Source organism: Nyctibius grandis, chromosome 4 (genome assembly GCF_013368605.1).
Source record: "Nyctibius grandis isolate bNycGra1 chromosome 4, bNycGra1.pri, whole genome shotgun sequence".
In the NCBI taxonomy this organism is placed as follows: domain Eukaryota; kingdom Metazoa; phylum Chordata; class Aves; order Nyctibiiformes; family Nyctibiidae; genus Nyctibius; species Nyctibius grandis.
The window spans coordinates 2511454-2538905 of record NC_090661.1 but is presented as its reverse complement, the minus strand read 5'-3'; the positions used below and the strand labels follow the sequence as shown (position 1 = coordinate 2538905).

Here is a 27452-nt window from a genome sequence, read left to right as displayed (position 1 = left end):
AGAACAAACACCAACAAACAACAACAAAGGGTGTAAAAACAACCTCCCAGCTTCCAGTGGCCACAGCCTTCGCAAAAAAAGCTATTATTTGAATCAGAGAAATAGTTGTGCAGTTTCAGAGGACACTGTAACAAAACATGGATGTATTAATAGGCAACGCACAACGCTCTATTACGTGTCTACAGAAACTGAATGCAAATCCTGCTTCTTATAGCCTCTTAGTTGAAAATGTGCCCTTTATTCATTTGTATCTTGAAGCCCAAACATGTAAAATTCATAAGGTTATGTCTTTATAAGCCTGAATTTCACATGTTGAGCAGCTGAGTAACACTTTGCCCCGAAGATACACAGTAACTAAACCCACCAAGAGAAGTGCAAGTTAATTAAAAAAAAACACAAACAAAACCCAAACCAAACCAACAAACCGTGAGAAAAGCTACAGAAATCGCACCTTTAAACAACAGTAAAGCAATGTAAGAAGTTGAAGACATTTCTTCACGTCATCTCAATTCTGAATCTTTAATCATCAGCTTACCTCATTACCACATACATATCTGTGCACCTTGTCAGAGCCTTTACAAACTGCACGGCCAAAGAACAACCTTGTGAAATATTTTCAGGGGAAAAAAAAAAAAATCCAGTAGTTCTTCCTTTATTGCACTCTATAAAACTTCTTGTTATAATCAAGAAGCCAATAAACAGTAATAGCTGAATATTCCTTTAAAATGTATAGTTTAACTCTTAAAATAAAATTTATATAGAAAAGATATCATTTACAACCCATTCAGTAGTAATCAATCATTATGTACTCACAAACAATATTAAATAACTTGTATGCAGCAGTTTCTTTATAGGGCAAACAGAGGGGAATATTTTCTCCTTAGCAAATATAATATTCCACTGTTAAACAGTAATTCAAGTCAACTTTGGAGCAACTGTGATATACACAAATTTCTTTTGAGAAGCATAAGATTCATGTAGTGTAACAAGAATATATACAACCGTGTCCAGTGCATAGCTTAACAGCAGCATGTGAAAAGTCTATTATCTTGAATTGGCACACCGTTACCTAAGGGAAATAATTTACCCAGAAAATGTAGTGTACTCAGAGAACACCAGTGAGGCACAGAAAAACAACAAGATGCAGTGTAACTAGGTACGTGAGGAATAAATAGCGGGATTTTGCTCTGGAGGTCAGCAGCTTAGAACAGTAAAGACTTCGCCCTCGAAGCCATCTTCTGAAGGAAAGGGCTCCTCCTTTCATCTGGTTAAGAAACAAACAACATCAAGTGAGTGATCATGAATACAGACAAGAAGAAGCTCCACTGTAAGTTAGATTTCTGAGGCACTATAAACCTTTTGCCTCTGATGCAGCAACAGATGCCACAGCGCAGGCTGTAAGCATAAATGATTTAAAGGCCAAAGAAAACAGCATTAATAAAAGGGGAGAGGAATAGATACAAGATATTTGTGTATTATGTAATTATATATGCATACTAGAGATGAAAATGCATAGTTGTATCTATACACTTTTCATTTAATGGCCACATGTCTAATATAAATTACTACTCACATTTTAATTTGGACATATGTAATGTGTTCTATGGCATGGTTTACACAGCTGCCTCTATCTGATTCACCATCCACAACCCAAACAGAAAGAAATTAAGGACATTTTTTCATTAAAATGTAGTTTCAGCAGTAGCTTGCTACTCTGAATGGACGCCTCTATGGCCCACCCATCCCCACGGTATCTAACCCGATAAAAAGAGTACTTCGCAGTCAGCTTTTCAGAGACAAAGCAGATTATATAAGTAGCTGCTTCACACCAGTGTTTACACATAAAGAGGGCAACCCAAAAATCAGTGACTCCCAGTCACTCAGAAGGGAAATTCACACTCCAAGAATGAATGACAGCTGGAAGAAAGGTATAGCAGAGGGAAGACAGGAAAAAGAAAGGAGTAGCATGAAGGAGATAATGAGCTGTGCCTTCTTCAACCCAGTCTACAACTAGCAGTATACAATATGCACACCACTTGTAAGTAGCTTGTAATTCAGGGGTTTTAAAAGCTTTCATTTACTTACCTTTCGCACAACAACATGTTCACTAGGGTTGATGATTAAGGCTTCCCTTTCGTCCTCAGTTTCCATCTGAACAGTGTATTCGTTAGGTAAGGACCTGTAATTGCTTACTTCAAATCTAGAGAAAAATTAAAGGGAGATAATGGAGCACTGAATTATCTGCTCTTTTAAAGTACTGAATTCACACAAGAAACATTATTTTGTATACTTCCATTACTGGGGGAACGTCCCCACAAAACACAGTAAAATTGGTTTATGTTGCCAGGTTTTTTCAGTCTCTATTTGCAATCTACTCTCAAGGTGTTTCATTTATTCAGAATAACCCCCATCATCACTAGCTGATGGAATAGTGATTTTCAGATGATGGTAGTGATGGACACTTTAAGCAGGCAGATGGATAATGGTATTTTATATCTAAACAGTGGCTGTACTAAAGCTGTTATATGTGAGACTTTTTTCAAACTTGGAAAAAAAGAAATACCACTGACTACCGAGTCCAACATCTGAAGCAAGAAATTAAATAAAGAAAAAAAAAATCCCAAAGCCCATAACGTTTTCTTGATCCATAGAGTCAGACTTAGCTTTTTAACACAGTTACACATGCATTTTCATTGCTTCAGGTACTGTGGACTCTCAGACAGGTTCTATTATTTGTTCTACTTGTTCTAGTATTTGCTCAGAAATCTAACACCCATAGGAAAACCTGTCACTAATCTCACTAAAAATAAAAGGCAAACAAAAAATCTGACACTCCATTTTCCAGTTCTGTAGTACACTTTGCATTTACCCCAGGCATGGTGTAAATGAAAACCTCACCACGCGTTTGCCCACGGGGAAGCAGAAGCGAAAGATGGCTTTGGCTCTCTGAACATGCAGGTTATTTCATACCCACATAAGGGTTTAATGCAGCAATCTAACTGTCACATACTTCAAAAGCATAAGACAATAAAAAGAAATATGTTTTACAGACACTTTTATTTCAAAAGAAATAAAAAGAAAACATGTTTTACAGACAGGAGTATTTTACCTGTTACTTTGCTCCTCAGAGAGTCCAAGAGCCTCTTCTGCCGCTTCTCTCCTCCTCTTCTCTTCTGACAGTGTTTCTGTCAGCTGTGAGAGAGCCTGCTGCACTGAATCATACTGTTGCTCGGTCTCTGCAAGCCTAGGATTAATTGAAATCTGAAATCAGTATTTGATGTACTTAAAGAATTAATTTCTTGTTCTTTATTAGTAAGAAATGTTCTTTTTTGTGATAAACATTTAAATATAATGAAATGCTTTAGATTAGATACTGAAATAAAGTCACCAATAAGTATATATCTTTACAAAAACAAACCACAAATATTACCAGATAATAATTATTCAAGAATATGACTATGATTCATTTAACCCACTGTAAATCCACTTCTTTTCCCCCAAAGTGTCTCAGAGGTACAGCAAAGCATTACTTTTGCACTAACACAGCTGTCAGGAAAACAATATTGCTAATACAAGCTCTCAGTCCTGACCTTTTTCTGAGTTCAATTAGCTCCATATTGTCCATCTCAACAATAACTGCAGATCTTTCCTGTGGTGCTCCAGGGGGAACTTCTACTCTAGTTTCATCCTAGAAAATATTAAAAGGGGAAAAAAAAGCCAGTCACCATTTTTCTACTTGCTAAAAATCTTTATTTCAATTACAGAAACCATAAGCACCGCAAAGCAGTGTAACAAACCACTCTTTGTGCCATTTAATCTTTTCATTTCCAGAGCTGCAGTTTTCCAAACAGCAGTTTTCTAGCAGAAGGTTGATGAATACTGCCTGTGTGTGCTGCAGGACTTGAAGGGTACATGTACACTGCATAACACAGCAATCTCTGTACAAGGTCTGAAGTGGAAGAAATGCATCTGCACAGTAATATAGCACTGACCACAGTTTCCTAAGTAATGCAGCTATTTCACTAACAAAATCTGAGACAAAATACCTGTGTGGTATTGCACCAGGCCATACAGCCACGTCAGTTCACACAGAGGTAGTGGAAATATTCTGCACAGGATTGCATTCTTTTTCTTTTACATTTGTGAACTTTGTTCCAGGCACATTATTTCTACATTTTATTTCAAATCCTCATAACACCCTCTGACTATCCGGACTAGTTACTGCAGCTCTAGCTGCCTAGGTCACTGCTATAGCATCACATTAAATGCAGAACAGAAATTCCTGGACACGCAGCAGGACTAGGACAAGTCATGAGCAAGTTGGGATCACCAGTCAGGGTGGCACTGATTAACTGTTCAGGAGTAATGGCTGTATGTAAGCGAAGAAGAGGTGATGCTGGGAGTCTGAAGTTTACCTTTTATCCTCTCTCAGATAATCTATGCCTAACATTAAGCTTAAAGCATCCCTGTTAGCAATGCTTAAATTCACAGCTAGTGAGCTCTAGGCAGTGTGGAAGCTCTGGGACCTGTGGTTAAGCAGCCCCATGCTTTGCAATAACTATGTGAAAGAGATAGAATCCAAAAGGCTGTGAGATAAGAAGTGGTGGATTCATTTATTCTTTAGTTTATAATTCTCCTTGTTTGTGTTTATTTTTGTTTATGGAAAAGTAGGGGTTGATTTATATATGTATCCATATGATATTTTAAAGTCTTATATTAATTGATCATTACTGAATAACCCAGGCAGTACAGGAAAACTTCATAAAAATGAAGAGACCACAAAGAAGTAAGTTTACAGATGTGTATGAGGGGTTGGCAAAGGGTACCGAAATGCTGAACTGGTGATATAGATCTCACTTCTGAAAACATTACTCATGCACCTTGCAAAATGATTCATGACTGCTGGGAAATTATCACTAAACTTTGCTGATCCAATCATTAGTGATCATCCAATTATCTCTGCCAGCTAAAACCAATTCAAAAACAATGACACTTCAAACAAAAAGAGCAGGTATTAACAGCTTCCTTAAATGAAAAGTCAAGTAAAAACAGCTTTACAACAAAGACAGCTGTCTTCAGCACATCATGTAAAAGTACTGAATCAGTACAACAAAAAGCATTTACTTCATTTGTAGCATGAAAACCAGAAAAGCATAAACACAGAAGAAAAAAAAACTAGCAACATTTCCATATATTTGTTTACCTGAACAGTGCCTTGCAAAGATGTCACTTGCATGGTCTGACATTCCCTCTCCAGTCTTAAATAACGATTTTGCAAGTCAGTGTAACGAAGCTGGTTATCCCTTAGAGTCTGTGAAAGTGTCTTCAACTGGGCAGACAAGACAGCATTCTCTTCTGCTGACTGCACAACCTGAAAGAAATTTACATTTTAAAAAATAAAAATTAGGAATTATCTCCTCCAGAAAATTACTACTGTTTTGAGACCTGCTGTTGAAAAACAACTGAGTACTAGTTTCAAAATGGCATCAACTTCTTGGCAAGCTCCCAGTTTGGTAAGATTTAACTGTTTTATGAGCAGTGGAAATAATGAAACCTGAGTATTGATTTCCCCTGTCATCAATATGCCCAAACTAGAGACTCAGGGTTTTAAAACTCAGTGCCTTCTTCCCCGTGTTTGCTGTGATATCACCACCTGGCAAAAGACAGTATACGTAATTGCTACATCAGGACAAGGCATGTGGCCAAATAAGCCTGATTGTATAAACCTGTTCACCAGGCAGTCCAGGAATGCTCAGCAGCTGAGTTTTCATGTTTTCAAAAAACAGACTGTAATTTCAGTCTCCACCTGTTACCCACACACTCATCTTCACTTGTAGGAGCTTCAGATTTCTACGCCTGCTTCAAAGTTTGGTTAAAATTGTTATTAGGTTTACAAAATGTTTGGGTGAATGAGTTAAAACAGACACAATGACTGACAAAAGGTAACACAAACCTAATTTGCTTCCAACACCAGACCACACAAAGAGAGATAAACGTTAAGGGAATTTCCAAGAACATTTACAAACAAAACTGAACGCAAACACACATGCATGCAGACACACACACTTACTGTCTTAACAGACAGAAGTGTTCATCAAGAATTTGTAAGGAAAAATTTTTGAGGTATTTAAAATTTGGTATGAGATAGCTAAAATCTTGTTCCAGCTAAGACAGAGACCTGCTCCTGTCTATAATAGAAAATATTTTACTTTGAGTAGAAGTTCAGCAGTGCCCCATCAATGTCTTCAGAATGCAGATTCAAATAAACCTCTCTCAGTCAAATAACAAGTCAGGAGAGCCTGACAGAAAGATAATACTGACATTTACCTCTGCAATTTCTAGTCTAAGCCAACAGGGTCATTTTGAAGAATCTAAGTTTTAAAGCAAATTAACTTTCAACCATACAAGACACCGCCAATTTAGCAACAGTTCTATGTTGATACCAGCTCAGATTCACATGAGCTATTTAGGATCACAGCTGTTGTTCTAAGTTACCTTTGAATTAATCTGCTGAAAATGCAGATCTTTCTGGTGTATCTCCTGAAGACAGCGCTGCAGTTCATTTTGAAGCTGATTCTTCTCAGCTAAGACATGTTTGATCTCCTCTGGTATATCTGCACTTCCAGCGAGGGAGACGGTTTCTAAAACCTGAAAAAGTATTAGCACGTTCAGGGTAAATGGTATAGGAGTTCTCTAAACAATATACAGCTCCAACACGGAATATACGTACAGACTACATAGTAATTTCCCTTTCACGAGATCATTTCCTTCTCACAAGTTAATACCGCATTTGCAAGAGACTTTATATATGTAATAAAAAAATCATCTACTTAGTGTTTTCAACCTGAATACTTCAATTAAAAAAAACAACAAAAACTTACCATGAAAAGGCAACCCAACTCCATAACCGTTACTGGTTCAAGACCATCACCTTTTCCTTCAAAACCATTTCATTTCTTTATGAAGGTGCTTTCCATGTTTTTAACCGTTAAAATACACCACATCAGCGAGTTTTCTCTGTTATTTTATCAACATATGAGAAACTCATTATTTTTCTTTGTTTAAAAGAAGTTGATAAATGTATCAGACTCCATTAAAAAGTGGTTTTAATAATTGCAACTCATTTGCTTGGAAGAGTTGTAACTTGCTGATTTGACCCCACGCAACACTGACATACAGGTAATGCACTCATCAGCCTTCCAAACTTCACTATCACATGCTGTATAGTTCTCATTTGGGAAGCAGGCTGCAAATTTAATACAATAAACTGATGCAAGTAGATTTGTGCCTCCTGCTACATTTCATTTATTTACCTTGACTGGGTAATTGCTGCCAGGGGAGATTGATTCCTTAACAATCATGTCTTGATGCATCTTCTGTAGTTCTGCAATCTGTCGGTCTTTCTCAGCAACTGTGATTTGACATTGATTTCGGAGTGCCTGGGACTCTGAGAGGAGGAGGTTTTTTTCCATTCTGAACACAAAATATTAGACTAGACGTTAAATGATAATACACTACATACAAGTCAATGAAAAGGATAAAGCTGTACTCACTGTTGTTTCTGAAATAAATAAATAGTGGTCTTTTTTGAACAGTTATATGCAAATATGGAGCACTACATGAACATTCCCAATACATACTTCAGTTTAAAGACATCTGCTGAAAAGAAAATCAGAAAATAAAACCTGGAAAGTGCTAACATCACGTTTGCTTCACTGGCTTGGAGACGAGAGGAGTTCATGGGCTGTAAAGATACTAACATCTGTTAATGCAACACCTAACTTCAGCTACCTAAAAAATAAGGTTGCGCAGCAAAGCAATTCTAGGTCGCCGTTGTGTGGAGCGCTGCTCAAGACAGGCAGTCTAGCCTAGTGCAAGTACACAGGTTTGAAAAGGAATACTCTAGACTCAAACCACTGAAATAACCAAACACACCACATCTCCAGAAACTGCTGTCGTACACAGGCAGTATCACAAAGGGCACAAAAGTCATTTAAATCCTTTTGAATTCAATTGAATATATGTTTTCAAAGTTTGGGAATAAAATGGGAAAAGACTATTCATGCTGCTCACTGGTTAGGTCTACAAGCTAGAAAGAGGTTTGAATACTTCATGCTAACTTGCTCACATTTGCAAAGATGAATGTGGGGCTGGCCTTTTGGTCTACACCCCTCCCCAAAAACCTTCTAGTATAAAACAGATGTTATCTTACACAGACTTTAATTAGAGATCTAGAAATTGCACTACGGGCAGTACAATGCAGCAGGGCACTAGGATTCTGCCTACTGCCCTCAAATTCAACTAAAATTTTCTTCACCAAACTGATCATAGCATGCTTTTGCACTTCAGTCATCTGCACAAGTTTAAAAGCTTGAACGAGAACAGCAGTCTAAGATGACCAGATCTTGATCTGACTCCACTGAGTGCCACTTAAAAATGCCTACTGCCTTCTCTGAAGCAGATCTCATGTGGCATTCACAGAATTAGGCCCAAGGTGTCACATTATTCATTTGTCACAGATGATGCAAGGTGTGAACAGTGCTGAAGTGGACTCTTGAATCTACAAAAATAACGCTCAAATGTGAAATGAATTTCATTTTCAATATGTAGTTGGGCCAAATATGCAACACCTCAGACACCTTTAAAAAAGAAAAAAAAAAAAAAAAAAAAAGAAGAGATCTGTGGGGGGAAAATATTCAGCCACATCAATCGCTACTCTGAGAATATGGTAAGAGGAGGGGGCCAGACTCTTCTCAGTGGTGCCCAGTGACAGGACAAGGGGCAATGGGCACAAGCTGAAACATGGGAAGTTCCATCTGAATATGAGGAGGAACTTCTTTACTTTGAGGGTGACAGAGCACTGGAACAGGCTGCCCAGGGAGGGTGGGGAGTCTCCTTCTCTGGAGATATTCAAAACCTGCCTGGATGTGACCCTGTGCAACACACTCTAGGTGAGCCTGCTTTGGCGGGGGGTTGGACTAGATGATCTCCAGAGGTCCCTTCCAACCCTTAACCATTCTGTGATTAACACAAGATTCTTAAACTGTAGTTCCATATATGCAAGTCACCAACAGAACAGAAAATATTCAATTAAGACTGTCTGAACCTTTACATAAGCAAAGAAACCATTACATAAATATACAAGGATAACCATGAACAAAGACAACCGTGTGGAAGTTGATTTTGCACATTACAGAAATATTCGTATCCTACTTCCTGCTAAATTATACATAATTTTGGGTTTGTGTCAGCTTTACGTCAGGCTGAAGAATTCTAAACTAGAGCCACATGTATTTTTTGTTAATTTTAACATTTATACCTTAATCCGGCAAGCTCATTCTGGTATGATGCAATCTCTCTCTCAGTTTCTGCTTGGAAGGCTTTTGTCTGATGCAATGCCTTCTCCAAATCATCAACCTTGGTCTTCAGTTTTGATATTTCAACAGCTGCAAGGCTGGCTCCTTCTTTAGCCTACATTTAATAAATGTGATTAGTGAACTGGAATGAAAACTATATGGTTAAAGTTTTATTAGTGTTAGAATTCTAATTACAGAATAATGGTTTTTCCCCATTTGCTCCTGTTTAACATAATTACACCGAAATGCCCAAAATTGTAGGCGTGCCTCCTCTAGTCACACAATGTTTTCTTAGCACTCACATAATTTACAAAGTTAAACTTCAGCATCCATAACATCTCTAAGTATTCTCTGCACAAAAAAAAAAAATTACAAAGTGATGTAGCTAATTAAAACTTACCAGTTTTTCCCTATTATTCTGAGATGCATCCAAACTACTTTTAAAAGAATTTATCTCACTGATGCTGTTGCAGCCAATGGGAAATGAAGCTGTGCCCTGTTTTGTTTCAGAAGTTACCTTCTGATTGCCGAGTTCCTGCAGCAATTTGTCTCGGTCATCCTGAAGACTGCCCATAGCCTTGGAAAACGCTTCAATCTGGTGAATGTAATTCTCACACTCAGATGAGAGCCTGTTAATCTCCATCTCACGACTGACTAATGTCCTACAGAGATTTTCAATTTCATCAGCAATCTGATCAAGTGTAACCTTATCTGCAGCATCAAGAATAACCCGATTCAGAAGAGAATTTTCTTCGAGCATACTGAGAAGATGTAATTTAAAGCCATCCAATTCAGCTTCAAGTTCATCTCCTTTCTTTTTTTCAGTCTCGAGTTCCGCTGTGTATTTGCTCTGAAGTACCTTTAAGTCCTCTATTATCCTATCTCTATCATTTTGCAGAGCACTCATTGCTTTCCCAAAGGCCTCATTTTGGGATCTCAGCTCACTGTTTTGAGACTGAACTTCTAATATCATCTTCTCTGCAAAAGCATTAGGTTCATCTCCATGTTGAGTCTTACTGTATTCCTCATCTGCATCCTTAGTATTTCTGCCTCTTGATTTCTGGAGTTCTCGAATCTTCTTCTGAAGATCTTCTCCATACTGTCCATTGGATACACATTCTTTTTTCTGAACACTATCACTAGCTATCAGTTTCTCTCCAGATTCAGAAACAAGTTTCTCTTTGTTTAATGATGCAATTAAAGATTCTAAATCATTTATTTTAGACACTAACTTTTTATTTTCATGCTCCAAAGATTCAGCAGTATCCTTTTGCAGTTGATTGGAAATTTGTATTTCTTTAATTTGTTTTCGAAGGTCGTATTTTTCTTGTTCAAGACTTTTAATACAATCCAGTTTCTGCTTAAGTAAGCCTTTCAGCTGATGGTCTTTCAGAGATAAAACGTGGTTAAGATCTTCCCTATACTTTATCAGCTGTGCACTTAGCATTGCATTTTCAGAATGAAGATCATCTATCTGATTGAGAAGTATCCTTAATTCTTGTTTCAAAGCATTATTCTCACTTGCATTGCCAACTATAAGACTGTCCCGCTGATTTAAGACATCTTGGTGAAGATGTTCCAGTTCTTTGTATTTAGAAAAAAGATCATCCCGATCATTCTGAAGAGATGACATTGATTTTTTTAAGGCATCTATTTCACTGGCAATTGCAGCCTTATCTTGGCCTGCTTTGTCTGCTTTCATCTGGAGATTTCTCAATTCATTTTCCATCCTCTGACAGGACTCCTCAGCTTGTTGTCTCTCTATCTGCAAAGACCTCAACTGAAGTTCATGCTCTTTGATTTGTTTGCTGTGTTGAGTTTGTACCTGAACCAGATAGTCAGAAATTTCATCACCTTTTGAAGAAATGAGTAAGGAAATTTCTTTGTCTTTATTATTTAGCATGATCTTCATTTGCTCAGAAATGGTAATCTGCTTTTGCAATTCAGCATGAATTTTTTCCTTCTCGGCTAGAAGCTGTTGCAATTCTTGTTCCTGTCTTGTAAAATTACTTTCCAGAGCTTTTCTCTCTCTTCCTGCACTTTTACTGTTCTCTATGAGACGATTAAGAGAATCATTTTCTTTAAGAAGTGCTTGCAAAGCTGCTTCTTTTGACTGAAGAACACTCTCCAATTCTTGTTGCCTTTTAAAAAACAACATATTTTCTTCCTTTATTCTGCAGAGCTCTTCATAGCGTTGTGCATCAACAGATTTTTGCCTCAAGTACAGTTCATCCTTTGTTTCCTCTACCACAGAGTATTTGATATTCAGTTCTTGAATCTGAGTCATTTTGTCTTTCAATTCATCTTGTAAAGACAATATTCTTTTATTACTGTCTTCTATCTGTTTCTCTTTATTTTGGATGGCCTCTTTGAACTGCATTTCCCAGGTTTTCATTTCAGTGATTACCCTGTCCCGGTCATCCTGAAGAGAGGACATACACTTTGTAAAAGCAGCTAATCGTGCCAAAGCAGCATTCAAATCTGCTTGAAGTTTCTTGTTTTGAGAGTCCTTAATGCTAACTTCCTCTTGCAAACCATGAATCTCACTAATGGCTCGATCTTTTTCTCTCTCAAGGGCACCATGTCTTTCCTCTAGGTTCAAAAAATCTCTTTTGTGAACAGATTTTAATTGTTGAAGATGAAATTCCAATTCTCTCTCATATTCTTTCTTTTGAATTTGTAGTTCATCTTCTTTCTTCTTAAGTTCTTTTCTCCAATGTAGATTCTCATCTGTAAGCCTGTCCACTTCATTCTTTGACCGATCCAACAAGTTTATCTGTGAAGAAAGCTTTCCCTTGAGATGATATATTTCCTCATTTGACTTTGCAAGCTTTTCTGATGTATTACTTAAGTCCTTTTCAAATTTTTCACTTTTTGACTGTGACAGTTTCACAGATCTTTCCAAATCCAGGATCAGCTCCTGGAACTTTATAGAATCCTTCTGCAAATGGTTGATCTCCTGCTGTTTCTCCTTTAAGAGTTCTTGCAATTCTTTTGTTTTGTTTTTACTTCCATTATTATCCCTCTGAGCGCTTTTCACCTTCTCCTCAAACATTTTTACAAGGTGTAACTGCTGTTCTTCTTTTTCTCTAATCACATTACATTTTTCTGCCTTTAATTCTTCCAGTTGCTGTAACAGCAAGTTATTCTGTACCTGTGCTGATTTCATTCTATCTGTAAGATGATCAACTTTTTTAACATGATTAAGCAATTCTGTCTCAAGAAATTCTCTCTCATTCTTTACTTTGTAAGAACTTTCTTGTACATTTTCTAATTCTTCCTGTAACAGACATTTATCATCCTCTAAAATCTTAACTTTTTCATTTAGACTAACAATTTCTTGTGTAAGACTCTTACACTCCATGTCCAGCTTTGTTAGATAATGATTTTTACGGTCCAAAGATTTTTCAGTTTCTTTCGCTTTTTCTGAAATTAATTTTCTTTCTTGTTCTAGGACAAGCACATCTTGTTCTTTTTCAGAGAGTTTATCCTTTAACACATTAATGTCCTTTAACAATGACTCATTCTCATATAATGCACCATTGATTTTAGATTGCATATCATTTTGGTACACTTCCATTTGAACTTGGAGCTCTCCCAAAGCTGCTTTAGTTACAGTGATGTTATTATGAAGGGTATCATTTTCATTCTGGATTTTCTCTAAAGCCTGCTTTAAGTTTTCAGAAGTTTGTTTCAGCTGCTCATTTTCCTCCATTAGCTGACGATTCTGATCAGTGAGTTCATGAAGACGATCCTGATGTTCTTGCATCCTTGCCTCTTGCTCACGGATCTGCCTTTCTGCTTTACTTTGTAATTCGTCAACTTCCACTTTCTTGGATTCGCTGAGTTGTTTCAGTTGATTCTTAATAACCTCATTTTCATCAATGAGTTTTTGTAAATGCTTCTCAAGAGCCTCCTTCTCAGATTCTCCTTCCCTGAGTCTTTGAATAGCCTCTTGCTTCTCTTTTCTAGTGAGATCAACAACTTGCCTCATATCTGCTACTTTACTACTGATATTCTCATAAGCCTGAAGAAGTGATTCATACTCCTGCTTTAATTCACTATGTTTAGCCTTCCATCCTGTTAATTCAACTGTCTGAGAATCTTTTAAGGTATTTAGTTGAAAAGAAAAGGCCTCTTTTTCCTGAACTATAGTCTCCATGGTGGATTTAAGACTTTCACATGCCGCGGTGAGGTTTTCATTTTCAGTCAACAGTCTAGCATTTTCTGAAACAAGGCTCTCCTCTTCGGACAACATAGAAACAGTACTTGAACTTTGTTTTTCTCTGCCAAGCTCCAACAAGTGTTCAAGCACACCTGTCTTGTTCACCAGTTCCTCTCTTTCCAACATCAGCTTATCAACCTGGTCTTTTAGACATTTATTTTCTCTCAAGGCTTCTTTACGTGATATCAAAGCCGCCTGTAACTTCCTTTGAAGGCGCTCTCTGGACTTCTCTTCTGCTATACTTCGTTGCTCTTGTGGTTTGGAATCATTTACATTTGCAGCTTTTGCCAGTGGCTCTTCAATCGCTTGCATTTGTTTCTGGATTTGACATTCTGTTGCTTCTCTCAGTTTAGTTTTCCCAGAGTAATCAGTCTCTGATCGTTGAAAACAGGTGCCTTTACCTTGTAACTTTCCTTGAAGGGAATTACTTTCCAAACAAAACTCTCCCAATTCTTTTTCAGTATCATTTTCTTCCTTAAGCTCTTTGCCTGACACCACAGGTCTACTCATCTCAGCCTTCTCATGTAGCACACACAGCTCTGTCAGAAGTTTTTTGTTTTCTTCACTGAAATGCTTTAACTCCTTTTTCATATTAATTAGTTCCAAATTGGACTTTTCTAAACAACTGACAAGTTTCTCTTTTTCACTCTTCACTTCTTCAAATGCTGTTTTGTAATGGTGGGCTGCTTCTTGTCTCTCCTTTATAGCTTCATCTAATAATTCCTTTTCCAGATCAAGTTTATCTTTGAAATCCCTAAGTGAACAATGCAATGCTTCTATTTCCTCATTCTTTTCTGCAACCTCCTTCTTAGCTTCAAGTCTCAATCTCTGCAGTTCCTCCTGGCTCATCCTGTAATCCTCTTCACCTTTTTTAATAAGTGCTTCTTTCTCACTATTCACATGTTCAAGCGCTGTCTTGGTGTCTACAGCTTCAGCCTCATATGCTTTCAGCTTTTTCTGTAGATGCTTTATATCCTCCAACAAGCTGCCCTTACATTGCTCCTGGCACTGCTCCTGCTGTCTCAGAGAGTTTAAGTTGGCTGTTGCTTCTCTTTCATCACCAAATTCAACTGATATTTTTCTCAACTCTTTCTTTAACATTTCTGTTTCCTCCTGAAGTTTTGCATAGTTACTTCTTAGTTCTTTTAACTCAGTGTCTTTACTTGCCACTGAAGTGATCATGTTTTCTGACTCTTTTAAGGACGTTACCTGAACTTCGCTTCTTGGTTTGTCTGATTCCAAATTACTTAGGTCAGCTGCTGCTTCTCCCAGCGCTGCCTTAGGTGAAGCCAGCTCTTTCCCTAGAGGGTACTTTTCTAACTGATTGAAGTCAAGTTCTTGACATTTTGTTTGAAGAACTTCCCAGAGCACTTTATGTTCTTGTTTGAGATTCTCAAGGTGGTTTTTTTGTTCATCAAAATCTGCTGCAAGTTTAGTGTGCTCTTCTCTTTCCTTCTGGAATTTCTTTATATCCTCTTTCCTGACCAAAAGCTCCCTCTCTAAGGCTTCTTTTTCTTTTTTCAATTGATTCATGACATTAATGTCATTGTTGGGGTCCAGACACTTCTTCCTGTCCCCAGCACCTAAATCAGGCCCTTCTGAACTGGAATTTTTCAACAATTCCTCCTTCTTCTTAACTTCAGACTTCACTTTTTCAAGAGCTAAGAGCAGCTGAGAACGTTCCTCTTCATATACACTTGCTTTTTCATCAAGCATAGATTGCATATGAGCAAGCATGCAGTCCTTTTCCTCTAAAGATTTTTGGTTCTGCTCACATATATTTTGTTTTTCAGCAATGACATCATTTAGTTCTGCAATATTATCCTGAAGTTCCTCTAAATAAGAGGCTTTTGAAGACAACATTTCAGTCAAACCACTTATTTTGGCATCTTTTTCTAAAATTTCTTGCTTCAAAGTTCCAAGACGGGACTCAAAATCTGTATTTTGTACTTCAACTAGTTTCAACTTGTCTGTTAACTCATTAACTTTCTTCAACAACTCCTCTGCGTTTTTTTGCTCTTTTTCTATTTCTTCCTGTCCACTCTTTTCTAGTTTTCCAACTTTCTGCATTAGATCTCTTCTTATTATCAATGCTGCTTGAAGTTTCTTTTTCAGATTCTCTTTTTCCTTGCCCATTTTCTCAAGATTAAACTGCATCTCCTCCTTTTCATTCATTAAATCTTTAAACACAGCTTCTCTACTGCTTAACGTAGCCTGACTATGTTCCAGTTCTTTCTTACAATCCTCAAGTTCCTGCAATACTTGCTTTAGTTCTCCTACAGAACTCTTATGAACAGCTTCAAGGTCTTGCAGTTTGGTATTTAATGTATTTCTCTCTTCAGAAAAGTTCAGCATTTCATTAGACAATGATTCCATGATCTGGGTAACAGAACAGTCCTTTTCTTTCAGTTGCTGGCTCAGACCAGAAATTAAATCCTTCTGCTGATTTAACTGGGAAGTTAAGTTTTCGATGAGTTGATCTTTTTTTCCCATTTCTTCAAGGAGACTTGCTAATTTTTTACCTTCCAGGTGCAGTTTTTCTTGACTGGTTCTTACTATTTCTTCTGATTTAGTTATCTCATCTTGAAGAAATTCAACCTGCTTATTTATTTCTGAAAAAGACTCTTCCCTTTCCTGCAAGAGAGACTGTTGTTTACATAACGTTTCCTTGACTCTGACCATTTCTTCTGACAGACATTCAATTTCAGATTTGTATTTGCCCTTCGTCTTTTCAAGATCATTCTGCAGCAACTCCTTCTGTTTCTCAAGTGACTGCATACTTTTTAATTCATCTTTCATGGTCTCTATTTCTTTCTGTTTTTCTAAAAGCACCAGTTGTAATTGTTCTCCTGCTGCTGCTTTGCTCAAAATAGTGGTTATCAGAGTAGAGAGTTTTTCCAACTGAATTTTACTATCAGTTAGCTGCAGTTCAGAATCTGAAGTCTGTGCCTTCTTTTCTTTACATAAAAGCCTACTACTAAGTAATGGAGACAAGCTTTGAGTTAATTCCTCCTTTATAAGATCCAGCTCTTGCTGCAAAGACTGGATTTTGCTATCCTTTGATTTCATTTCACTTTCTAAACTGCTCAATTGCTCAGTAAGGTTATTATTTTGTAAAGTTGCCCTATCAAGTTTTGTCACCCATTTGTTTTCCGACTCAAACAGACTTTGTTCTAGAGTTCCAAATTTAAGTTCTAATTTAGAAAGTTCTTCACCCTTCACACTAACCTGCATCTGTAACTTCTCTTTTTCAGTCTTCATCTGCAGTCTGACAGCATCTATCTGCATTCTTGAATAATTCTCACTGGCTTCTAGTTTTTCATTAATTTCTCGGAGCTCTTCCAATTTGTTCTGCAAATCATTTTGAGATGTAGCAAGTTGTGCGTTTTCAGCCATCAGCCTATCAGCATCTTCTTGCAATTGATTTTTTTCTTTCTCTAAAGACTCTACCTGGCATCGCAGATTACCTATTAAAAGCGCATTATCATGGCAGTCTTGGGATGATTTGAAATTTACATTGTCCAACTCTAACTTCAAACATGCTATGTTATCCGCCTGGTCAGCGCACTTCACACGCAGAGACTCCACAGCCAATTCTTTTTGCTGTAGTTCTTCTTCCCATGTACTTATTTGGTCTAGTGCTTTTTGGTGTTCATTTTTAAGAGAGTCAAGTTCAACAGTCAAAGAATCCATTTTCTTCTCATTAATATCAAGCTTCTCATTCTTTTCCTGAAATTCCTTAGTAAGGTTTTTCATGGCTGTACCAGTTTTCTCTAATTTTTCTCTGAGAACCTCAGTCTCACTAGAGAGAACATTAACATTGCTATCTGCCAACTGTATACTGGTATCTTTCTCCTTTAAAGAACTAAGCAGCGCAGCAACAGCTGCTTCTTTTTTCCCAAGAGCTGCACTCAACTCAGTTGTCAGTTCATACTGTGCTTCAATTTTCTCTTGAAGAGATAAAAAGGCATTTTCCTTCTCATGGACTAGTTCTTTAGCTTTCTGTAGTTCTTGTGTTAGTTCATGTACCTGGCTTTGGAGCTGAGAAATTAAATTTGTCTTCTCTTCATCCTTCATTGCTCTCTCCTTCAGAGTTTTAAGGAGACTTTTATTTTCCGTAAGAGATGATTCCTTTTCTGATAAGGAGTGCTCCACCTCAATTATTACATTCTTCTGATGTTGTATTTCCTTTTGTAAATTCACTTTCACTTCTTCCAGCTCTACTACCTGTTTCTTTAAGACCACACACTCGTTCTCTTTCTCTTGAAGTTGCGTCTTTAAATTCTCACTACATAACGAAATATTGTTGATGGTTAATTCTTTTTCTGAAACAAGTACTTTTAATTGTTCTGCTTCAGAGGCTAAAAGCTCTAACTGTTTCTCCTGCAAAACTGAAGATTCCTGTACCTCAGAAAGTCGTGCTTTTAAACTGATGTACTCATCTATCTTTTGTTTTAAAGATTCATCCTTCTGCATAATTGAATCATTCAATTGGGATGATTTTTCTGTCACATTTCTAAGTTGATACTGAAGGTCAGAAATAACCTCCATATTCTCAGACAGTTGAACCCTAAGCACATCAGACTCTTCAGATTTATCTTTTAATAACTTTAATTCTTGGGCTTGCCTCTTAAATTCATTTTCTTTTTCCTGCATTGCATGTCTAAGCTGGCTGGTTTCAAATCCTAGGGCTTGTATTTGGCTTTGCAGATCTGAAATGATTTGCATATATTGCCCTTCTCCTGCCATTTTACTCTCTTTCATTTGCTGAATCAAATCCTCCTTTTCAGAAAGGAGAGTTTCTTTTTCTTCAAAGACAATTTTTAAATTTTCTTTCTCAATCAAGAGGCCATCTATTTGATCCTTCAGAGCTAAAATATTATGACTTTGTTGTGATAAGTGTGAAGTTAAAGCAGCTACTTCCTCTGACTTTTTCGTTACCATAACATTAATAGTTTCAACATCTACTTTCAATTTTTCATTTTCTAGAGCTGATGTATGTGCTTGTTGCCTTGCTGAAGTAATTTCAGACTGCTGCTGTACCAACTGTGACTGAAGAATTTCACATTCACGTGACTTCTCACTCAGTAAGCTTGAAAAGTCCTCCTTTTCATGCTTAAGCACATCCACTTCTTTGCTTAATAGCTGTAGCTGATTATTTAACGCTGTAATTTCTTCCATTCTTTCAGAAATTTGCCTATGAAACTTCTCAAGGTCTGAACCCTGACTTTTAACAGCCAGGTTTCTTTCCTCTACCAACTGAGATAGCTTTGTTTTTTCATCTTTAAGATTTTTAATTTCATCCTGCAACTGTACAATACAAAACTTATTCTCTTCCATTTCCTTACGTAATGATTCATTTTGAAGGATTTTCTCTTCTAGAGATCTGTTTGCAGCTTCAAAATCCAAAGTTATGCTTTGAATTTGTCCCTGCAGTAGTAAATTCTTTTCCTTACTATGGCTGAGCTCTTGGATTAGGGTACTGCATTCAGATAACTTATTATTTAAAATTTCTTCTTTCTTTATTTCTTTCTCTCTAGTATCCTTCAGCTGAATGAGAAGTGATTGCATTTGTTCTTGCAACTGTTGTGTCTGTTCCTTGCTTTCAGCCAACTGATCAGCTAGCACATTACATTCCTTTGTTTTCTGCTGCAGCTGTTCTGCAACTGAATTTTCTTTTTGCTCGGCAAGTACTGAAAGTTGTTCAATCTCTTTTGCCAGAGTGTTTTTATCACAATTTAGTGCTGAAAGAGTTTTTTCGTACTCAGCACTGCGAACAGATAACTTATTCTCTATTTCTGCCACAGCCTGGATTTTCTTTAACAATTCACACTCTTTTACATCCAGGAGTTTGGACAAATTCTCATTTTCACTGATCAGCTGCTCCTTCTCTTTTTCCACCATATCTATACTTTTTTTCAGATATTCATTTGCTTTTATTTGCTCTGCCAATTTTTCTTCTTTCCCTTCAAGATCTGACTGCAATTGCTTATTAGCTGAAGCTTTCTCCCGTGCCTCTATTTCCATCTTGTTAATTTGTTTATGTATTTCATTTAATTGGTTATTAAGTTCTTTGCAACAAGTCTCTTTGGCTTTCAGATCTTCAGTTAATTTGAGTTTGGTCTCTTCATTTTGCTGCTCCAAAACCCCAAGCTTCTGCTCTAATGAAGTAATGAACTCTTGTTTCTCTTCTAATTCTTTTTTAATTGTTTCTTCATGTTCAGTACACTCTATAAGCTTCCTAGATAACTCAGTCAATTCTTCACCTTTTTTAGCATTTTCCAAAACCAGTTTGTTGCATGAATCTTTAATTGATTTTAACTCGTTTTCAAGTGTCTGTGCTTTACTCTCTCTCTCTTTAAGCAAATTGTTCCATTTTTCCTTTAGAGTATTGTTTTCCTCAAGCTGGGATTTCAAACATTCAGTTTCTTTTCTTTGTTTATCCTCAGTTTCTTGTAGCTTTTCAGATGATTTACTGATTTGTTCTTTCAGCAAAGTAATTTGTGATTCACATTCAGCAAGTTTGTTATGGTACGCAACATTGTTGGCTTTGATTTCAGAACGGAGATCCTTAATTGTAATGCTGTTCTCACTGCTTTGTCTTATTAATTCCTCATTTTCTTTGGCTTTAGCTTCGTTCTCAACTCTAACTCTTTCTAGCTCTAGTCTCATTGCATTACTTTGCTCAGAAAGGACAGACATCTTCACGCTTGCATCTCTTACATCAGCTGTTTGTACTTCTTTCAGTAAATGAGTTTCTCTTTCAGCCTTTGATAAAGCCTCTTCTATCCCTCGTATTTCTTCCTCTTTGCATTGCACTTGATGCTTCAGGACAATAACCTGTTCAGAATATTCTGCCATATTTAAAGACAGGACAGACATCTCCCTGTCTTTTTCTGCCAGTGCTTCTTTAAGATTATCAATTTCTCTTTCACATTTCTGAAGATCTTGAATAAGTTGAGATCTTTCCTCTAAATGGCTTGTATTCAATTTGTCAAGCTCTTCATTTGTCTGGTCCAGATCCAGCTGCATCGACTCTACCATGCCATCTTGTTTCAAAGTCTAAACATCAAGAAAATAATTTTATAAGAATACTTCAAGCATATGTTAAGAGGGAGAATAGAAGTTACACTCCATATGTAGAACAAGTATCTGGGGTAATCGATCTGTACCCATCTGTATAGTCACAAGATAACCATGTAATTCTTTAGATTGTTTTAGCATACAGAAAGTTTAGTGTATGACTTTTTTAGCAGCTAACGCTGTTATTTTGCTGACATTTAAACGGGCCACGTCAAAAGAACATAAAATTTCTTCTCTTACTTTATTTTGATGAGTTACCTTTTCCTTCAGTGTAGTAACTTTTTCTGTTAGATCACTGATGACTGTTTTCTGCTCAGTGTTCTCCATTTCATACACACTGCATTTCTTTAAGGCTTCATTCAGCTTAGTATTAAAAATAAAAGTCAATGTGATAGAAATACACAGTATTATACTAAAATTGTGATGTTAGAGTTATAATATGGAGCTTACATAACATGGGAGTTTATATTTTGAAATTAATAAACAAGGATAACTTATTATCCCAATAAAACAAATACTTTCATGCAAAGCTCTGTGTTGGGTCTAAGAAATCCTTACACCCAACTTAAAGCAAAGCAATTACATGAAGTGAACAAAACTGTAAAGAACAGAGCAAAAACCTTCAGAAAAAGAGAACAGCAATATTGCTGCTGGGACACAAATAGAAAGTTATGGCTAATGCTCACCAGTTCTAATAAATTAAATACTATTTAACACTAACTTTAACTTACTTTTTGCTCAGTATGCACAAACTTTTCACCAAGCTCTTTGTTCAGAAGATCCTTTTCTTGAAGCAGTTGCCTTAAAGTTTCAATTTGTTCTAGTTTTTCTGTCGTGCTCAACAATTTTTGTTCTTTTTCTCCAAGTGAAGTTTCAAGGAAGCTATTTCTGTCACTTAATCTAAGAAGAAAATATGTATTTAGATATTTTGAAAACAAAGCTTGCTTTAAGCTTTCTAGACTTATTAGCCCCAAACTATGTTCCTAAAAGAATAATTATTTTTACACTTTCCATTTAAAATTCCAAGTACAAAAATAACATTACTGCAAACAGAAGCAGGAATCACTTTTTCAAGTGTTTTAAGAGACTACACCTCTCATTAGAAGTTTCAGCTTAAAGCAAAGAGAGCTAATCCTGTACAGAGTTGTAAAGAACCTTTATTTTACCCTTTAAGTTGCTCATTCAAGCCAGAGATAAGAATTTGATGCTTTTCTGCATCTCGCGTTTGTTGGTTGCGTAATTGTGTGAGTTGCGTCTGCAAACGTTCATTTTCATTCTGCAACAAAACAATAATGAAGAGGATTATCACATACAAACACCCAGAATAGCACAACTAGAGTCATGGAAATCTGACTCTTCAGGAGATTTACATCCTACGTGGTAATAGAGACTGATATTCTAGCACTTTAGCAGGTACCAGCTCAAAATACAACATTAATATCACAAGTTCAGATGTGATGTTAGTTCAAATAGATGCAACCCACCTTCCAGAAATATCTCCTTCAGCAATGCTATGATAGCATGAACTCAAGGATGATTGCTGTGTACTCAAAACAACACACACACATACTGTGTTAAGGCAGCTTACTTATCTTCACAGGGCAATCAACTGGTTTAAAAAAATATTTTCCTCATGGTTTGAAGACCATACCAAACTTGCAAATTTTTTTTGGACTATCTTTTCAGGTTAAAGGAATGCAAAAACCTGCATATGGGGGATTGTGGAGAAAAGAACAAGGAAGCAAGCTTCATTCACACAGCTTTTTTTTTTTAAACACAGTACAAATCTCCTACTCTAGCCAGATCCACTGCACCAATTCAAAAATAAAACCACAAAAAAAAAAATCTGACAACAGCAACCAAAAGCAGAACACAAATCCAGAATCAACAGCAAATAGGACAAACATGGCAAACTTGTCACCTCTAATGAAAATTAGCTAGCATTTTGGAGGAGGCAGAACACACCTGTACCGCCCTCAATAGCTGCCCTTCTTCATCTACACCAAACGTTACCTGTATTGAAAGGCTTTGTTACAAGATTCTCAAACAATAATTAATACAAGGTTGTCTTTCATCTTAAAATCATTGTTTTTTACATATGTGCAACTTAACAGATACAGAACTATGTGTAATGCACCAAGTCTGAAGGAGTTCGAGTAAGAGATCAGTTGTATCACTTAGTGAAAATAAGGTTTACAGATTACCAAACATAGTAACTTGTCAAACAGGGAATATTAAAAATAACGTTTACTTTACTGTTCCTTTTGGTGCCTTCATTGAATAATTTTACAATATAAATATATATCAAAATGATATTGGGTTTAGACTGTGCATATACATGATTATTTTTATATATTTACACAGTTTCTTTTCTATAAATGTGTGTGTGCATATAGATAGATAGATAAAAACACTATAATATACACACACATTTATATAAAAGAAACTTAAGAGATGTAAGAAGAGGAAGACTTATGCCAGTAGTAACAAAATCTAATTCTGCACCTTCTGACAAAGGCCTCCTACAAAGAACAATGAAAATCATGTTGCTTTTTACCGTGTTTCTAAAACAAACAACAAAGCTTACTTCCAAACAAGTTTCTCCATGTGCTGAAGTGAAGAGGCTTCAACTTCAGAGCATAATATAGTATGCGTACACCCTCTGTCAGCATAATTATGAACTATAAAGTAGGCTTTAGACATTTTTTCTAGCTGCAAATTGACATTTTTGTCTTACTGTAGGTTATGGTTGTAAGAATATAACAGAGAATAAAATTATTCTCTTGTATCATGTTCTACACAACTATGAAAGCTCACCTGAAGAGCCTCCATTCTAGCTTGAAGCTGTGATCTATCTTCCAAATCCTGACAACGCTCTTCCAGAAAAAGAATTTGTTCCTGCAGTTGATTTCTTTCCAATTCCAACTCTTCAACCACACTCCGTAAACCTACTTAAGTCAAAGAAGGAAAATTATTTCAAGAAAGGCCTGCTAAAATTCCTGAAGTCTAGAAAGGGTTTCAGCTTTTTATTCAGAATTCACACCAGTGTTGGGTACAACCAGATCTCAACCATTTCCAGTGGAAATGCCTGAGGCCCTGGATTTCAAAAAATTAGATGGCAAAAGTACCCTTAACTGCTGGAAAACCAAAATAAAGCTGCATAGCTCAAGAACTCAAAGAACCTGGCAGAAATAGTCTAAACAATACTGTGGGGCTCAGTCAATAGTGTGGCTCACGTTACTTTAATCACAAGTTAATTGTGTACTTGCAGGATCAGATCTTAAGCAATTATTAATAAACAAACTGGTCTGTATCAAAATTTGCAAGTGAGTATTCCATTAACAATAAGGTATATTTGCAGCCTTTACCACTGATACAAAAACATCTGCAGTAAAAAAAAATGAGAATTTGATTTTTAAATTAAAAGCATACAGCAATGGAATGCAATTCTGTTTTGCAACATAACAGTTATATAGATTGGAAGCACATTCACAGGAACAAGACTCAGAACTTAAAAAACACATGATCTTGCCACATGAGATACTTCATGGGCACCAAGGCTCAACCAATTCCAGTGTTGAGTCATATTTATATTCTACTTTCGAACCAAAACTAGGCAGTTCATCCAGCACGCACATGCTTTAAAATGAAAAGGAAGAAAATGCAAGCCAAAGAAATTGAACAAAGATTATGATACACCACAAATGGGTCGTTAGTTGAATTTGAAAACAAAAATAGACACAAAATACAGATGCTGTGCATGCTTTAATAAACTGTCTAGTCGCTATCACACCTGCATTAGGTGAAGTGTACTCTGGCCACCAACCTCCCATATTTTCTCCTTCAGCTGAATCAGTGCTATCCAAGGTGACGTTCAGTTCCTGAAAGCATTGTTTTCTATCAAAGTGGTATTCTTCCTATGCATAAAACATGAGAATGAAGTTTAAATTAAAGAAGAAAAGCAGCAAGGGTAAAATACATATTCTGTTATTAAAAGCGTAGTTTCAATTAAAAATCCTAAAACTCAGCAAGTGACTCACGTGCATAAATGTAAGTATATGGGATCGCTGTGGACACTAGAGCAACCTGCCCAGCCTCCAGATATTATTTCCAGAAAAGCCAAGTCTCTCACAGGTTTTGTATGGTACCTGCCAGGCCTTTGAAGACACCCTCAGGCATTTGAAAGGCCAACAGATAACTAGGATTGGATACCTTAATTGGTCCCCAGATCTCTACAGTTAACAGGGTCCTCTGAATTTCATGGTAAAGTATTGGAGTTAACTAAACATAAAATTACTCTTCCAATGACATCCTAATTCTTCTTACAAAAGATTACCATTTTTTCGTGCAAGTTACAGCACCACCTAGAAGTACACCTGAATGAACTGACACTACTCACTTATTTTTCAGTGAAGTGCCACCAACAGAGATTTGTAAAGACTGTATCTAAACCAAAAATGGCTTTAACATATTAAGCATGCACACAGCTTCAAGCATGTGAATCACTCCAGAGGGAAGCTCATTATTTTATGTAAAATTATGCAGATAGAGGTGTGATGCCATTGGAATTTCTCATCTTCTGGCTACATACATGATGATTAAATTTACCAAAGTTTTCAGTCACATAACTAATCTAACTTCTTAAGCCCTTAAAGTATTTAAGTGTAAAGCATCATATAAATAATAGTACTTTCCACATTTTTATTAACATACAGGTAAAAATAAATTCTTATCTCTTTTAACCCACCTGAAGCTTCCTGCTGCTCTGATTGCCTTTTCTTCTTGCCTGCTGCAGCCTGCCCATTCCTTGAGCTGTGGTCAGTTCCTCCTCCAGCTCCTGTTGCCCTGAGACCATGGCTGGATCAGAGCAGCCAGGAAAGAACCAGTCATCCTCTATCAGTTTTGTGCCACAGGAAAGCAATTACATTTATATCAGACACTACTACATGAAAAGAGACCAGGGACAGGCTGAAGTCCCTATGAATGACTGACAGGAACAAGATTAAAGAAGCAATCCATTGCATTCACCTTGTGATTTCCCTCCAACATTACTATGAAGAACATAAGAATAAAGTCTGCATATCTCACTAAGAAGAAGCAAACTGAAGCTATAACTTTACTTCTTCATCAGCTCTAAATGAAGACTTTATACAGGAGACAGGAAAGGGTGAGGTTATGCTGATACTAAAAAAAAAGAATGTCAACCAATTAAAATGCCGAATTACATCTCATTTCAATTTACCAGGTTAAAATACACCTAATTTGTATGATAGTAGAGGCATCAGCTGAAGCAGCTGTGGTAATCTGAACAATCACATTCATTTTTATGGAAACGACATGTGCCCCTTTCAACTTTAATTTTAGTATGAGCTACAAAGCCAGATAATTTGAGGAAGTCACAAGCACGTGTTACACTGCAAACTGGCATCAAGCCATCTTATCGTAAATTAATAATACCATTCTTTTTAGGACAAATACAGAATCACTTGTAAATAACCACACTGAATAAATTGAGAATATGAAAGCTTAGGTATGCATCCTGTCCATTGTTAGAAATGATTTTTCATTTAAAGTACATTCCCATCTGTTTTGTGATATGACAAAACATGTTTGGGGTAACAGATTAGGAAATAGATGTTTCATGCAAAGCAGACAAAACAGAACAGCCAGGGAAAAGACATGAAAGTAAAGGTGGCTCCATACTTTAATTGAATATTAGATTAATTAGATAATTACAAATTTAGCTTTCAATTTAACCACATCAATCCACAGCTGTCCTCACAGCATGCAAAATTCAGAGAACTTATGTCGATGCATCTGTGAGGTAAAGACCAGAAACTATTAGGGAATTCAGTCCTACAGGATACTCAGCTTTCATCTGAGTTGTCCAAGGATTACTTACACCACAAATTTCATTAAAACACAATTCTGTAACACCTACTAGCTTTAAGTTCTTCCTGTAATATTTCAAAATTACATACTTAACATGTTATCAGAAAAGATTAGAGGAAAAAAGTTGAAGAAAAAAAAAATCAAGGACCCTTTTAAAGTAGGACTGCTAAATTGGATTTTACTTTTGGTGTTAATTAGACTTTGGCTTCTAGCACCCTCACTTCACCAGCATTTATTTTACACACCTTTGTTAATTTTCAAGCATAGATTCTACAATTTTATTTTTTTTTTAAATCACTATACATACTTCTTCAAAGCCCTAAAAATAAATGCCAAATTTTGGTCACATGCTTTAAATCTCCGTTTACAAGAACTGTCAAGGAAGTCAGTCAAGCGATTCAAGGAGCAAGCATCATTCCAGGTAAGAACTTAACTCCTCCTTTGGAAAAAAAAAAATCCATCTCTAGAAAGTTGAAATTGAGGTAATATGTTACTAAGTCTAATCAGAATGAATAACCCAAAATATTTGGGCTCCTAAGTATTTGATAATGAAAAAAAGACTTAAATTACCATTGTCACATGAAAAATGACAGCATAAAAATTGGAGCTTTAGAATGATTTAGAACATGTAGGCGAGTGTTAAAACACTTCCAGTTAAATTCAGCATTGCTTTAACAACAATTAGTAAGTAAGTACATTTTCTAATGTTTTACAGCATCTCAGGGAGCTTTTCATTTCCAATTATAGCTAACATAAAAACTGAAAAACTTCCCAGAACGCTTTTCTTCAGATCCACGCTGCATTTAAATCAACTAATGATGGGTTTATATTTCCTTGTGTCACTGTTCACACTAAGTATCACAATCTTTACTGGTTTGCAGAGGAAACAAGCCCCC

General features: G+C 36.5%; 1 protein-coding gene across 5 annotated transcripts in view; it reads right to left on the bottom strand.

The window, feature by feature from the left end:
- Nucleotides 1-218: 218 nt before the first annotated feature.
- Nucleotides 219-27452, bottom strand: part of LOC137663207 (golgin subfamily B member 1-like) — a 43998-nt gene continuing 16764 nt past the window's right edge. The window contains exons 15-30 of one of the 5 annotated variants that reach the window (XM_068400141.1): nt 25412-25521; nt 24458-24581; nt 23482-23612; nt 22630-22677; nt 21831-21940; nt 21396-21564; nt 20923-21027; nt 9757-20643; nt 9320-9471; nt 7314-7473; nt 6496-6648; nt 5204-5371; nt 3591-3688; nt 3110-3244; nt 2086-2200; nt 219-1264 (exon numbers count right to left, since the gene is read on the bottom strand). In XM_068400141.1, the coding sequence (XP_068256242.1) occupies nt 1106-1264; nt 2086-2200; nt 3110-3244; nt 3591-3688; nt 5204-5371; nt 6496-6648; nt 7314-7473; nt 9320-9471; nt 9757-20643; nt 20923-21027; nt 21396-21564; nt 21831-21940; nt 22630-22677; nt 23482-23612; nt 24458-24581; nt 25412-25521 (12824 nt within the window). In that variant the 3' untranslated portion in view covers nt 219-1105. Of the gene's footprint in view, nt 1265-2085; nt 2201-3109; nt 3245-3590; nt 3689-5203; nt 5372-6495; nt 6649-7313; nt 7474-9319; nt 9472-9756; nt 20644-20922; nt 21028-21395; nt 21565-21830; nt 21941-22629; nt 22678-23481; nt 23616-24457; nt 24582-25411; nt 25522-27452 lie in introns of all 5 variants that reach the window. The other 4 variants (XM_068400145.1, XM_068400142.1, XM_068400143.1 and 1 more) reach the window with 4 other exon arrangements.